At 34.7% G+C, this 15,977-nt stretch overlaps 1 protein-coding gene across 6 annotated transcripts in view; it reads right to left on the reverse strand.

Annotated features, from left to right (window-relative positions):
* Window positions 1-15,977, reverse strand: part of med24 (mediator complex subunit 24) — a 34,987-nt gene that overhangs the window by 4,594 nt on the left and 14,416 nt on the right. For 5 of the 6 annotated variants that reach the window (XM_087274667.1, XM_087274669.1, XM_087274670.1 and 2 more), the window contains 6 exon segments: window positions 14,050-14,149; window positions 13,740-13,915; window positions 7,279-7,543; window positions 3,453-3,634; window positions 1,776-1,869; window positions 499-598 (listed from right to left, as the gene is read on the reverse strand). In XM_087274667.1, coding sequence (XP_087130793.1) covers window positions 499-598; window positions 1,776-1,869; window positions 3,453-3,634; window positions 7,279-7,543; window positions 13,740-13,915; window positions 14,050-14,149 — 917 coding nt within the window. 6 annotated transcript variants of the gene reach the window in all.

A 15,977-nucleotide genomic window follows, 5' to 3' on the forward strand; every position in this document is an offset into this window, starting at 1 on the left:
TACAGGGCCAAGACTATGAAATTTATAAGGTTGTCTTGTGTGTTGCTATTATGTGTTTGTTCTACATTCTAATTGTTGTATGGTTGTATTTATAGGTTAAATTCAGTGTTAAAGACAAATTTCCTTTCAGTGACAAGCAGAACGGACAACAAAGTTTAAACAAACACATTTACTGCATTATCTTCTGTAAATTCGGTTGTATATGTATTTTTCAGTCATTGTGACAGGAGTATACCAAGTTCTACTGCCACAGGAAGCTCTAAACTGATGCAAGACAAGTTGCATATTTGTGGGGAGTTTTCAGCAAAACTGACAACTTAAAATTACTGCAGCATATGCATTTTTTTACAGCACACTAAAAGTGAAATTTCTTGATTGACTAATAGACACCAATGGCATATTAACCCCAAAAGTGAAGTTCAGGTGCAGTACTGAGCAGTATATCATTTTAATGTAGTTGTTATAGGTTTTGTTTGGTTGAGGCAGGCAGGATATGACCTGGACTGGACAGCATAGAATTCTCGTCCTCATTGGAGCTCAGCAAACGCATCAGTTTAGATGGCTGTGTGTCATCCAAAGGGAACAGGCTGGTGTAGTCCTGCAACCAATGAAAGAACAGTGAATGAGCTGAAGTGTTTACAAAATCATGAGGTGTACACACATAATACACATGTTGATTTTGCAGGCAAATGTGTGAGCCTTTATCAGATTTCTTAGTCATTTTTTTCTGTGATTTCTGAATATTAAAATAAAAGAATAATAATAATTATTATAATAATAGTTAGCCAATGTTGATTGTATTCAATCCTCCATAATTGTAATTTCCCCATAACATAATTGCAAAAAAAAATGAATTTATAGTTATCTAACTAAATTATTTCTAATTTAATTAATGTATTATTTCTTCTCAGCACATTTCTGTCAATACCAGTGTAAAAACAGCAAATAAAATGTGTCACCTGCCTGCAATATCCTTTTAATGAAAATGTCCATAATTATAAAGAAAATACAAGCAGTTATTAGTATTTGAAATTCTGATGACAGACACTGGACACGAGTGAAATAAAGAAACCGAAAGTGATGTTGATCTACAGTTGCTATCTATCACAGTCTATCAGAATTATTAAATTCCCTGAATTGTTAACCCCCCTGTTTATTTTTTCCCCAATTTCAGAGAAAAGATGTTTTCAACACATTTCTAAACATAATGGTTTTAATAACTTCTCTAATAACTAATTTCTTTTATCTTTGTCATGATGACAGTAAATAATATTTGACTAGATATTTTTCAAGACACTTCTATACAGCTTATTTTGAACTTAAAATGTTTATATAAAAATTAAAAACTGCTTTTATTCTAGCCGAAATAAAACAAATGAGACTTTCTCCAGAAGAAAAAATATTGTCAGACATGCTGTGAAAATTTCCTTGCTCTGTTAAAAATCATTTGGGAAATATTTAAAAAAAAAAGAAAAAAAAAATCAAAGGGGGGCTAATAATTCTGATTGCAACTGTATATGGCTATATGGTGATTGTGTTAAATGTATGGAAATTTACATACAGCTACACAGCCTATATCTACTTTGCTTTAACGACCACTTTATTTTTATTAAGTTAGTGTGGTTAATGAAGATATGAATGAGATTCAAAGATGAATTATATGCTTGGTAATAGTGAGCGCAAAAGAGACTAATTGTGCTTTCATTTTAAGCTCATTGCTCTTAAACTGTCAAAGTTCTGATAACGCCGGCTGTCTGAAAAACAGCATAACTGACCTCTATATCCTCACGGTGTCTTTTGCGTTGTCGTGCTGATGCTTGACCCTTATGATGAGACGAGTAAGAACTGAGAGCACACCACACTGATAACCTAAAACAAATAAACAGAGATATCAAATACCTCAAACAAAAAAATTAAAAATAAAAATAAATAAATATATATACACAGTTGAAGTCAGAATTATTAGCCCCCCTGAATTATTAGACCCCGTTTATTTTTTTTCCCCAATTTCTTTTTAACAGAGAGACAATTTTTTTTAACACATTTCTAAACATAATAGCTTTAATAACTCATTTCTAATAACTATTTTTCATGACACTTCTATACAGCTTAAAGTGACATTTAAAGGCTTAACTAGGTTAATTAGGTTAACTAGGCTGGTTAGGATAATTAGGCAAGTTTTTATATAACGATGGTTTGTTCTGTAGACAGTCAAAAAAAATTAGCTTAAGGGGCTAATCATTTTGTACTTAAAATTGTGTTTAAAAAATGAAAAACTCAAGTCGAAATAACACAATTAAGACTTTTCCCAGAAGAAAAAATATTAAGAACATAATTTGTGAAATACTTAAAAAAAAAAATTAAAAATTAAAATCAAAGGGGGGGCTAATAATTCTGACTTCAACTGTATCTATAAAAACATTGTGGCTTTCGGTTCCTAACTGTTGGCTTTAAAATGAACAAAATCGCAGACAAAAACAAAGCTGACATTGAAAATGGCATCAAAGCAGTTCACCGACTGTCGACAAGGGTGTTTGACAACATCTAAAGAACATCTTGAGAAGAGAAACTAAGGGAAAAGCGTGATATTCATCAGAACGGATGTCCGTTTTAAATCTCAGACTGAAAAAAAGAAGTAAGTGGACGCAAGCAAATCAAAAGAGGAACTAGAGTAAAGAACGGAGGTCCATTCATAAATATGTACTCTTTAAATCCATGAATCAACCCTTTCTAAGAAATAATCAATCAAAAAACAACCATCATAGTCTGTAAAGCCACTGGGTCAGAGTACCACTTCTCATTCCATATTAACACAAGTAGACAATGACGTGTGTTTTCCAATTGGTTTGAATAATAGGATGAACAGTAACAGGATATAAATGTCAGCATTACTGAAAATTTGTAGAAATGGGACACTAATGATCTAATCTGGCAAAAAATATGCTAAGCTTCAATTCCTGACACAAAGTAGAATCCCATGATGTCACTGCAAAGGTACTCAACATTTCAAAGTAAAGTATAATAAGAGTATATAAGAGTATAAGAATAAGAATATAATAAGAGTATATAGTAAAAGTATAAGAGTCAAAGTAAAATATAGTATTTGGAGGATCCACTTTATATAAGGCAAGTTGTGTCCTCTTACAACACAGGTGCTTGCTAAATGCTTCACTCTTGTTAATGCTTCAATTCATATTAAACATTCTAATTTAATCATTTAATAATTACTGACTGGTCAAAAAAAAAAAAAAGAATATCGTAACATTAAAATCTTAAAAAATAACAATATTCTATGTAAAAGTTTGGTAAAAATGTTATTCAATGAACAGTAAGAATGATCGGTTTTGATTCACTACATGTACCCATCTTGTAATCTGTGTGTTATTAGGAATTATTTTGACACAAATTGCTAATAATAATAATAGGTAAAAAAAAGGTTTGCATTTTCGTACTTTGCAAGGGCTCTGCCGGGTGGGTCTGCCAGGCTGTGCCAGTGCGCAGGGTCAGTGAGGAGACGTGGCAAAATATGACCCAGTAGGGTGAGGGTGATTTGCTGTGTGTCCAGGCAGAAAATACTATAAAGCAACTCCACCACACGAGACGCCCACTCTTTACGCGTCTCCTTTAGGAGTTCCTATAAGACAAGCACAGAAAATTTGATCAATTTTCCATAATCCTAAATGAAGATTTCACCCAAATTTAAAATTTACTCACTATTTACCCACTCTCAAGTAATTCCAAAGCTTTATGAGTTTCTTTTGAACACTAAAAAATATTTTAAAGAAAGCTGAAAACCCATAGTAGGAAAAACAAATACAATGGAGGTCAATGGAAACAGCTTTTCAGCTTTCTTCAAATGATCTTCTTTTGTGATGAACACCCGAAAGAAAGTCAAACAAGTTTGGAACAAGTAAAGGGAGAGTAAATGATGACAGAAATTTAATTTGGTGAATTATCTTATGAACTAGCTTAAATATACCTCAAGTGAAATCAGTAAATTGTTGACAAGTCACACAAAAAACATACATATATTTATGTAGAGTTTTGTTGCAAAAGGATATAGATATATCTATTTTGAGAAATGTTGGTTATTTGACATTATTATTTAAGGCATCAGCAGTCAAGTTCATTCCCAAATTTTATACATTAAACTATTACTTGAGCTCAGTGAAGGCCAGGAACACAATATTCTTCAAATTCGGGATATTTTTTATTTAACTTTATGTCCATAAATAGTTTATAAATAAGTCAAAAACCATGCCAAAATGCAACGTATTAATCTTAACATTGTCAAACATCTTAAATTGGTTAAAAAAACAAAATACATCATAAATATGGAATAGTAAATACAAAGATTGATTAATAATAAGATTCTGAGTTAGTTTTGTCCAGAACGTGCATAACATTATTATTATTATTTTTGCAAAACGCTATATATCCACCTTAGGCAATATTCTACTACTGTAATACCATTAAGAAAAGCTAATGAATCAGTGTTTTTGTTTGATAAGTAAGATTAAGTTTGTTAGATAAACGACTTGTAGCTTGTTACAGAAAGAGTGGAGTCTCCTTCAACACCGCTGCTGAAAACCAAACCTGTATGATCAGAGCGGGCGGAGCCGCTGTGTCACAGTTCACAGTTCTCTCACACAAGATTGCCTCGCCCTGTCATATTTAATGAATTATTTCACTGTAATAATAATAATAATAATAGTAATAATAATAAAAATCATCATCATCAACATCATCAGGGCCTGACTAACCACCGTGGCTATAGTTGTATCTCCAGTCACAATTTCACGCAAGAAAAAGAGAGCGTGGACGTGTTTTAAACAGTCGCGTGCATCATAACAGCTTTGCTCACAAGTGATCATCCTTTCATTCGGTATTCACAGAAATTATTTAAAGAAAAAACTTACAAAGGAGACTTAGAAATGTAGCCTTGCAGACAGGTATCTTGTATTGGGGAGGAGTGCAGGAAAAAAGGCAACATTTCACTGTATCCCCTGGCCTTCTTCTTGACATCAGTGGAGACTGACAGATGCAGGATTATTTGATCTTGGTCCACTTTTGTAGCGTTTTTATACATTTTTGTAAAGTTGAAGGCAACATCTTCATCTAATAGTTTGTCGGCATGACACAGACCAAAATTACTCTTATTACTGAGCAAACTCGGAGCACTTCAGTGATGACTCTCTTCCCAGGGGATGTTGAGCTCGCACAGCATGCTGAACGTTCTATATCAGTTATATTGCACTGGTCTGGTGGATATCGCGTTTTGTAAAAAAATACATTTTGTACTACACCTAAAATGTACATTCTTAAGAGTTATTAATGGCAGCAATTCACACATAGATTAAGGTACATCTCAACAGTGGTTTTCAATAGTAAAATTTAAATATAAAAAAAATGGCATTTATCGCGTTTTGCAACCAAACTCTTCTTACATGTGTGTGTGTGTGTATATATATATATATATATATATATATATATATATATATATATATATATATATATATATATATATATATATATATATATATATATATATATATATATATATATACAATATTTATATAGGACAAATTGAAGTTACTTTAGAGTTTGTTTGGGATTTTGAAATGGCTTGCAAATGCAAAGTACCAGCTTTGGTTCGCTCTGGCTGATAAACACATTAAAACTGTAATGCTAATTTCAGCCTTTATCAGGCAAGAGACCATATATGATAACTTCACTGACATTGATTACAATATAATTTTTGTCTTTTTTGTCATAAAAGTTCAAAAGTACCAATAGCACTCTAGTATTCACTCTAAGGCCCCGTTTACACTAGTGCGTTTTAGTTTGAAAACGCATAAGTTTTGCTACGGTTACGCCATCCGTCCACACTACGCCGGAGTTCTCGGGCGCCGAAAACGGAGCTTTTTGAAAACGCTGGAAAGGCCGTTTTCATTCTAAAACGCTGCTGCTCCGTCTCAGTGTGGATGGGGAAAGACGAAGACATCTGAAAACGGAGGCGGGGCTGCAAACGTTCGCCTATCTAATTGGGGCTTTTCCTCAATATTAAGTAGCCCACACACAGTTCAGTCTCGCATCCTCTTCTTGTAAGTTAAGACTTCGCAAGTTTGATCAAGGCTGCAGTCTCCCCCTTCTCAGTTTGATATGGAAAACATACCGAGGACACGGGTAAATCTTCAAAGGGAACAGTGTACTTTATAACTTCATTCACATCACCTTGGCTACGTTGTTTCACTTTCTCAACAATAAAATGTAAACATGATTTAAGGAACTGCCTATTTTCTTTTTAATATTAGCAACTTAACAGACAGCAGAAATGTTGAGGCGCCGTGCTGAATATATGAGCGTCATCTTCACTGTGTGGATATTTATAACAAAACGGAGCCTATAACAACTGCCTCCTTTTAATTTCAGTAAAAATACGAAACGCACCCTCTCTTTTGCTGAATATCAGTTTTAATAATCGATAATTATAAAAGTATAACATACAATAAGTTTATACATTGCAGGAAATAAAGGCAAGCGATCGGTCAATGTACCTGGATTAATCATTAACTTATCTTTGCGCTTAACCAAAACATGTTACCTGTGAACAAGTAACTTAATAGGTTCCAATGACCAAAGTCAGGGAATTGGCCTATGTCGTTAGATAAAGACAACAACATGAATGAAATATCACGTTTAGCAAATATAGTGAGATTAGATCCAGCGGGAGATGCGTGATGAGCAGTCCGACAAGCAGAGCTCTCATCTGGGTAGAAATGCTGGAGCGCTTGCCCGAGAGAGTGTGTGTGGTCACGTGATGTGCGTTTTTAGCGTTTTGGTGTGGACGGAGAGCTGTTCAGAAACGCTGGGTAAAACGCGAGTGTGGACGCGGATCGTTTTCATTCTACAACGCCGTTTTAAAACTAAAACGAACTAGTGTAAACGGGGCCTAAGTACTTCAACAAGTGCCATAAAAACTATGGTGTAAAAATACTCTGTAAAACTGTTTGATTTTAAGCAATCTAAGTGTTATGTAAATTAAACAAAGGTGATGTGGTGTCACATGGCTGGAGATTTGAATTGCAGAGCTTGTGCAAACAAATCCAGAGCACTATAATCTCATGTTTTCTTAACTGACATTTTCTCACTGGTATTTACATATTCATCTAGACATCTGGGTTGTGTAATAGTATTTGCGACTTTTTCTACCACTAAAAAAAGAACAAAATCAATATACCTGGAAATTTATTAGTAAAAACATGCATGCATATTTACCTTTACCAGGTTGTTAGTAAACCAGAACACCCCTCCCATGTGTAGCAGGTTCTCAAAGAGATGAAACGCATGCGAGTCCACCCAGCCCTTTTCCAGAACCTTCCTGAACTGGGACTGCAGAGCCTGTCGGATGGGCAGGCGAGCTGGGAGAAGGTTCCGGTAGGGAATAGGCTCCTGACCCTCGACTGCTGGTCGCAGAGACAGTCCTGTCTGTTGAAACACATCAGCACACATGTGCTCCAAGATAGAGCTCATGATCACCACACTGAAGAGGACAAGAAAAACAGACAGTGAGAGTGTGTCAAAGATATAAGTTTAAGGGTATTCTTGTGACCACTTGTGATGAGATTTCAGCTGGACCTTAACATCTAACCTCAGTATGAAGCATTAATTATACTGACTGAATAAATCCATGATACGCAGAAATGCGAGCTAATGAAAGGGATGTGGCTGACAACTACGATTTGGATTATAATCTCTCTATTTTGACATTGTAACGGTTGCCGTATATTGGTGGAATTTTTGCGTCCCGTTTTCTCTCTTTTTTTCTCTCCCTCTCTTACTCTCTCCCCATCTCTACCTGTCATATCCTTTAGGTCCGCCTTTGCGGAAGCCGATTGGTCAGGAGACTAGTCACTCATCATTGGGTGACGTGGCTCTGTCACATATAAGGACGCCAGGGAGAGCGGATGACAGCGCACTTTTCCTTTGATCCCGTTTTTGTGTATTTTTGCTGACATGATTTTGTTATTCGTTAATTTTGTTTAACTTTCGTTTGGCTAAAATTATTTAGTATATTTTCTGCTCATTTTTGAACCACTTTGTGATTTCTGTACATTTATATTCGATTGTTTGTTTGTTACTTTTGGTACAACTCTTACCTGGCAAACCAAAAAGAGATAATTGAGAGTTGACTTTGTCCTCAGAGTAAGGCGGACAGGGAAGATGTCGTATGACTTCCATCTTACATACACTTAGTCAATCCATTGTTTAAAACACCAGGTAAGAAAGTGAATGTCACTTATGTATTTGTTTTGTTTTTAGTTCAGAATAGGTAAGATTACGGCGCTCTGCGCTGAAGATTTTTCTTTCCTTTTTCTTTTCATGTTTCTAGCAAGGTAAGCGGTTTGCTTATGAGTTAGAATTGTTTTGTTATTTTTATTTCTTTGATTTGGCTTCACTAGCTTCCCCTTACTCTTGAGTTGACCTAATTTTGTTGATACTTTGTTTAATTTGTTACTTTATTATTGTAAATATTTTTCTTATAGTATATATATTTGGGCATTATTCTGATTAACTTTTTGTACATTAAATCACTTTTGTTGGCAGTTTTGTTGTTTGTGTCTTTTGCTTTAACCCATCATCTTGTAAAAGTACCACACCTTTTAAATGTTATTACTTTTACCCTAGACTAACATCAAAGAGGTTGTAACAGACATCTAAGTAAGAACATGTTGTTTTGATGCACTTTCTTACAATGCAACCCATAGCACTCGAGTATTAGTCAAGCAGGCAGAGAGTAAATGGTCTTTTAAGGTTATCTGAAAGCATTCCACCACATGAGTATTTAAAGTATGAAAGCAATCCGTATGAAGGCAGACTACATCTTGAATACTTCTTGTATAAACCATTGTCCACTATAGACTAGATTTACAAAAAAATAATCTTAATAGAAGATGTAAACAGTGCCTAAAAGACCATGACTGGCTAAATTACTGTTTAACTACGGTTAGAACTACACTGTTAACCCTTACCGTAGATTATGCAGTAAATAACTATAAAATAGCCAGTGTTTAGCTGTAATGAAAAGAAACAGTATTTTACTGTAAAAGGAGCAGACTTTGTATTAAATTGTGTAGTGCAAATGATAAATTACAGTAACTTACTTTACGTACACATTGCAGGTAGTAACTGTGACAATAAATGGCAAATTACTGTACAACCAGAACTGTCCTATCTACTCTGATGCTTTATGTTGCTAATCATAAAGACGTGCATTTTAAAGGCAGAAAACAATGATTTAGGCATCACCAGACACTCACATAGGCTGTCTTATTCTTAACAAAAAAGTTTGAGAAAATGTTTTCAGAAAATGCTGCCCCTTTAAGGGAGCCAGGTGTTTGATTTGTTTACTGCTGTGTGCTCTGTTCTCTGTCCATCAATTCAGATGTAGTCTGATATGTTTTAGGCTTTAAATAAGAATCTACAATGAGTAAGTAAAATGTGTTCAAATGAATGTTGAGGGTTTCTAAAATAAGGCTGTGTTTTAAGTTATATTGTAGTTATCTTAAAATGTGTTGAAAGCTACATTGTTAGCTAGTTAGCCTCTCCTCATATAACTTCTTACATTACTTTTATTTAAGTATATTTATTTATTGGACATTGCATACTGCCATATACAGATGCTAACAGTTTCATGTATCTTTCTGGCAAATAAGCAGCTTTTATGCACATAAAAACCATTAAATTCCATCACCTTAGTAAGGTAACATGTGAACAGAAATCATCACAGGGAATCACAAAAACATGATACACATAACCATCCACACACAAAAGCTCTACTGTCAGGTCCCAGGTTGTGAGTTTGTTGCTATTTCAGATATCAGAGTAGTGTTACCACCTATGAATTTATATTAGAAACAATATAAAAGTTTGTTGTCATGAGATTTTTAAAGTAAAAAAATAATAATTATAACAATAAAAGATTGGATCCTTTGGTTTTTCGGTGTTGCCAACTTTATTTTTGTTTTATATAATTATTTTAAACTTTTTGAGATTTGACAGAGCTTTTAATTATTTAAAACTTTAAAATTTAAAATAATTATTTTGTGTTTTTTGCTGTTCAGTTTTTTTTTTTTTTTTGCATGGTCAGCATTGAGGAGAGAGTAACACATTTCACTGCAGCACTTTGTGTGTGTGTGTGTGTGTGTGTGTGTGTGTGTGTGTGTGTGTGTGTGTGTGTGCGTGTGTGTGTGTGTTTAGTTATTGGATATGTGATTGTGATAAATGTTAGCAGTTGCTTTAAAAGTATGCTATATACCAGGGGTGCTTAATCCTGTTCCTGGAGATCTACCTTCCTGCAGATTTCAGTTGCTACCCATATCAAACACACCTAAACCAATTAATTAGGACTTGAACACCACGTGATAATTACAGGCAGGTGTGTTTGATATGGGTAGCAACTGAAATCTGCAGGAACAGGATTAAGCACCCCTGCTATATACCATGGGGGTCAAACTCCAAGTTACTGGAGAACTGCAGGGCTGCAGAGTTTAGTTCCCACCCTGCTTCAACATTACCTGTAGATTTCTAACGAGCCTTAATTAGTTTTATCAGGTGTGTTTAATTAGAGTTACAGCTTAAAGTCCCGGTCACACTGCACTTTTCTCCCTACAGACTTCCATTCATACGCATGTGAGTACTGCAGACCTGGAATGCATGCTCATGCGGCAAATTTTACAGTTTGCAGCATTGGAAAGTTCAAGCTTGGAGAACTCTGAACTGCGAAATCACATCATGTGATTGCTTGAGACTAATCAAAGATCAAACCATGACCTCTCTGAACAAAAATTATGGACCAGTTGCTTGCTTTTTCAATCTCTAAATATTTTGTTTAATCCCACTCCTTTTCGCAGAGCCATATGACAGAATTTTGCATGCTTAAACGTTAGTTTGACTGCAGCCTTGCTGTGCAGACCTGTGGCTCTCAGTAATATGTAAGATAATATTTATATCTGCTGATTTCTTAATTTTGTTATACATTTTCTGTTTTATATTTGTTTGCTGCCAAAACAATAAAATAAATTTGTCAGAATTTACAACTTAATTAATTTAAAGAATTAATAACAGGTAAGAATACTAATTAATTTTAGTAACACCTTGACATACTATTGTGTATGCAGTATAATGCTGTGAGTTGTAACACTACAGTACAGTAATTAACTGTACACAGTTTCCAGTTAGTTACCACTACTGCTCTATTACAGTAATTAACTGGCAACACTGTTGCCAGCTACTCACTGCAATGGTTCGGTTACAGTAAACAACTGGCAACACTGTTGCCAGCCACTCACTGTAATGGTTCAGTTTCAGTAATTAACTGGCAACACTGTTGCCAGTTACTTACTGTAACCAAACTTTTACAGTGAGTAGCTGGCAACAGTGTTGCCAGTGTTCTACTGTAAAAAAGCCTGGTAAGGTTTAACAGTGTAATCTATGCAGGACAGCAGCTTATTTTTACAAAAAGTCATATTAAGAAATGTTACAACTTAAAATAACTTTATTTTAATACATTTGAAATTATATGGCAAAGCTGAATTCTCAGAAATCTTTATCTACAGTCTTTATTGTCACTCTATCCATAAGAGATTTGCATTATAATACATTTATTCATTTAGAAGAAGTTTTTATTTCAACTAAGGGCGTACTCACACTATGCTATCCGAACCGTGCCTAGGCCCGTTTCCCGAATCGTTTGAGAAATGTGTGTGCTCTAAATTAGGCTCAGGCACGGTTCACTTGGTTGGCCCTGGCCAGGTTGGAAGAGGTGTGCCAGAGCGTGGTTCACTTGGGCTTTGGCGCGGTACGCTTGTAGTGTGAGCGTAAAGTGCGCTTGAGTCCAAAACTGAAGACGAGATTGTTTGATATGGATTTATTATTCATTCCTACTGTTCAATGAACACAAACTGTCATAGGTTATTAAAGATGCAAACCCCTCACTGCACGACAGCTGCACCTCCAGCAAACCTCCTAATTCCTGCAGCACGAGGACTTTATGACTGTTTATGAGCATCAAAGTGGCTGATCTGTTCGGCGGAATATTTAACTGCGTGTCACCACATCCCAAACCACTAAAACGATATGACTAAAGAAATCTACACTGTGCTGATCAAAAGCGCTTACTGTACAGCGCATCATCGATGACGTAAGCATGCCCAGGCCTGAATGTAATGTGAGTGCAGGCTGTCGGTGGAGACTGGAGGGGGGACAAGCATGTTTTGGCCCGGTTCAAGGCATGCTGTACATAGTGTGAGTACACCCTAAGTGACTTATAATGAGGGCAATAGAAGCAAATGAAATCAACAGAAAAGCAATAATATATAGATGCTCTGGCAAGTCTCAGTAAGTCTTGCAAAGTGTACACAGCAAGTTGTTTTTTTATTAATTATCTTTTATTATTTAACCAGTTAAACTCTGCTGCTATTTTGGAATTTCCGCCTGGATTTTGCCTACCCAAATTTAAAAGCTTCCCAAATCCATATGCAGATGTGTAAATGCAAAAACAGGAATCATTTTAAAGAAAACCCTTTGGATTTTCATAAAACAATATTAAAGTGTTTAAAATAACTGTATATGTTGTCTGTGTTATAATAAACACTTAAAAAAAAGAAGCGCTTTTTGTATTTTTTTTTATGAATTCAAATTTGAAAGTGTACCTTTTAGGTTCTGTGTGGTCTAGGGTGCTGTAATTAATTTTGGTGGTTCCTGCACATGTCTGTAATCATAGGAAAAATGTCTCTACCATAATCTATGGAAAAGTTATTGTATTCCAACTGATGAGAGGTGCTGTACAAGTCACAGGGATCGATCATTGTTTTCATATTTCACTATTCTTTTGTTTGATCAAACATAATTCACTATGTTTGGACCACGTCAGACATATAAAAGTATTACTTATGCACATTACTTATGCAAGAGATGACAGCTGTCTGTGCTATCTGGGGTTGCTTATTGATCATGAATGTATTGTTTTCACTTCTGCGCCATGGAAACACCATGATTCATTCGGCAACTGTTTGATATGTGAATATAATTCAGTAAAAAAATGCTCGAACTGTATGAGCACCAACAAGAGCTTTCATTTAGCTATAACTTGCACATGTGTCATATGAAAAATATGAAAACGAACCAGTGTAAAATACCTAGCTCGGGTATCCAAAACACTGTGTATTTAAGTGTAAATAATTTTTGTAAAGTAGAATAAAAACCAAAGTGATGCATATGTTCATAAAATATAGATTTTACACTTTCAAACGAAACCACTTACGGGGGTCTGGTGCAATGCTAGCCCATTAAATCTTAAAGGGAAAGTCGATGTAAATAAAATTTATTCATTATTCAAAAGTAATAAATATTTCTATCTAAAATAAATGTTAAAGATTAAGCTTTGCCATCCCAGGAATGCATTATATTTTACAATGAAACTTTAATAGTTATTTTAAATTGTATTTTATTTGGTAAGCTTATTATTAGACTCTTTTTAACAAAAAATATAAACATATATATTCCATTTTAGATCTTATAAAGGGCATATGTACTTCCAGTAATGTCTCGGCACTTTCTAGATATTAGCAATAAAAATACTAAAAATAGAAATCTGTTTGTTGATATTCACAATTTAAGACTTTGAATGGGAGTACTTTAATGTGATTCTGTAGTCTGATGTGTGAGGAGATGCTTACCGCTCATGGTAAAACTGCAAAGTGTTTTCCCCTGACATAGGAGTCATGAGCTGACGAATCATAGTCTGAGGTTTTTCTCTCTCATCCAATCCCAGCATCCGAACGTGAGCCACCAGCCATGCCACTGCACAGATGGCCATACTGCACACCTTTCCTTTTATATTATCTGTGATCTTCTACACTCACAGAAAAACACATCTTCAGTTACAGTCATAAAGAAGAAACTACTGTGTAACATTCATACTATTGGTCCCGAACTGTCAAATGATGGGAAATGTGTGCCATTTAAAGACCTCTTAAATGCCCTCACCTGAACAGCTTCCACTGACAAAACTCCATTTTCCCAGGCATTCAGGACCTCAAGTATAGCTGCAGGAGTACTAAGACATATTTCATGCCATTTCATCTGACTGGGAAGAAGAAAGCATATGTTTGACTTATCTCACAGGCAGGACAAAACAAACCATTTTGTGGCCAATCATTACTTACTTGCATACGTTCCATACTTAAACCAAACACACTGTCCTCTCCCAGATCTGAGCAAATTTTTCATCAAATATACATACAGCAAATATGCACTTTTGGATCTAGGTTCTTGGCCTGCCAATTCACATCTGGTAGTACACTCTAAAACTACACAAATGACTGTTAGGCTAATAGTTTCATTTAAAGACAGCAGACCCTAAAACATAATCCCTGATTATTATTTAATTTTTTATATTTTTAATTTTAATAAGACACTTACTTACACATTTTTAACTCAAACATATTTCAGGATCATAAAACAAACACCTGTATCCGAGCAACAGTCAGCTCTCAAAGAGTGATCAACAGTTCCACATTAGCAAAAAGTTATGCTATAGTGAGATATGCTCCCAATCTTGCATCTATCATTCAAAACGAGTCATCACTTATCTGATGTTACACTGAATGATTAAGATATTTTCTTTGGTGTGGTGTCTAATATAGCGGTTTCTGAATGTAAAAGGTATGCAAATATTCAAAAGCGTACAATAAATGAATTTGTTGTGTCTTAGAGAATATTATTCAGTAATGGTCAATAATTCAGACATTACTTCATGCGCAACCCTATGTAGGTTTGTAACACATTTGAAAAATGCCAGCCTTTAGTTTTCACTGTCATCCTATTAACAACATCTAAACAGTACAGTTGTGGTGTCAACAGGTCAAAAAGAAAATTTTTGCATTGTTTATACTCGACATGTCCGCTAGTTCGATTGAGTGGGCGTAGCGAATGTGACGTTATCGCAGTGTTTGCGGAGGTTAGCTTTGGGTGTACGCGTCATGATTTTGGCTGGCGGACGGCATGATTTTTTTGAGACGAGCGAACAGTTCGCACGGCGCCACAACTGATTTGAGTTGATTATGAAACACTGAAGAGATTTTGTCAGGTTCAACTGTAGAGACATCTTTATAATTCATGTTCATAGATATAACCAGATGATCAAAAATTCTTGGCTAAAAATTACAACATTAGTGGGAAAGGAAGAATGTTTTTGCTAAAACATTTGGGAAAACTTGAGGGATAAGTTTGTTAAAGCCAAAAGAGGCCATGGCAAAAGTGGAGACCCGGATACACAATTACAGAAATATGTTTTTCCATTCATAGGTTTTACACTAATGTATATATTATTTTTTTATTTAAAACAATATAACAGTTACAAAACTAACAGAACAAATAATTTCTTTGATAACTGGAAAGGAATATTTGAACCTATCGGTTTACAATATACTGATGGCCTGTTTTTCTAGGCTTTATTGGTGATAATGGTCAAGAATGTTGGACCATTATCTCCTTTTTAGCATAAGTAGAGGACAGAAACATTATCAGACAGTAATGTGTAAACTGTGGAGCGGGCTAAATCTAAAATAATTTTTAGTAATTGTAATGTTTTTTTTTGCTTTTATAAAAATACATTTGTAAAGCAACCCATGTTCTGTTGTCAATGATATTTTAATAAACTTTAATAGGTAAAACTGTCCGAGATATGAACATAAGTTCAAAAGATGCATCTAAGTTTGACTTAAAAAATCTTAAATGGTTATAAAAATCCTTATAATCATTAAAATAATTTATTAAAATAATAAAAATTATTTGTTTAAAAATCTTGAATGATATTAATGATATGATGTAGTCTGTGTTTATCCGTGTGATTTTACGGTGGGGTTTTTTTTAACCACCCCCTGTTGTTTTGGCGAATGCGGCAAGTATAAAAG

Source organism: Danio rerio, chromosome 12 (genome assembly GCF_052040795.2).
Source record: "Danio rerio strain M-AB ecotype USA chromosome 12, GRCz13ab, whole genome shotgun sequence".
NCBI classification, from domain to species: domain Eukaryota; kingdom Metazoa; phylum Chordata; class Actinopteri; order Cypriniformes; family Danionidae; genus Danio; species Danio rerio.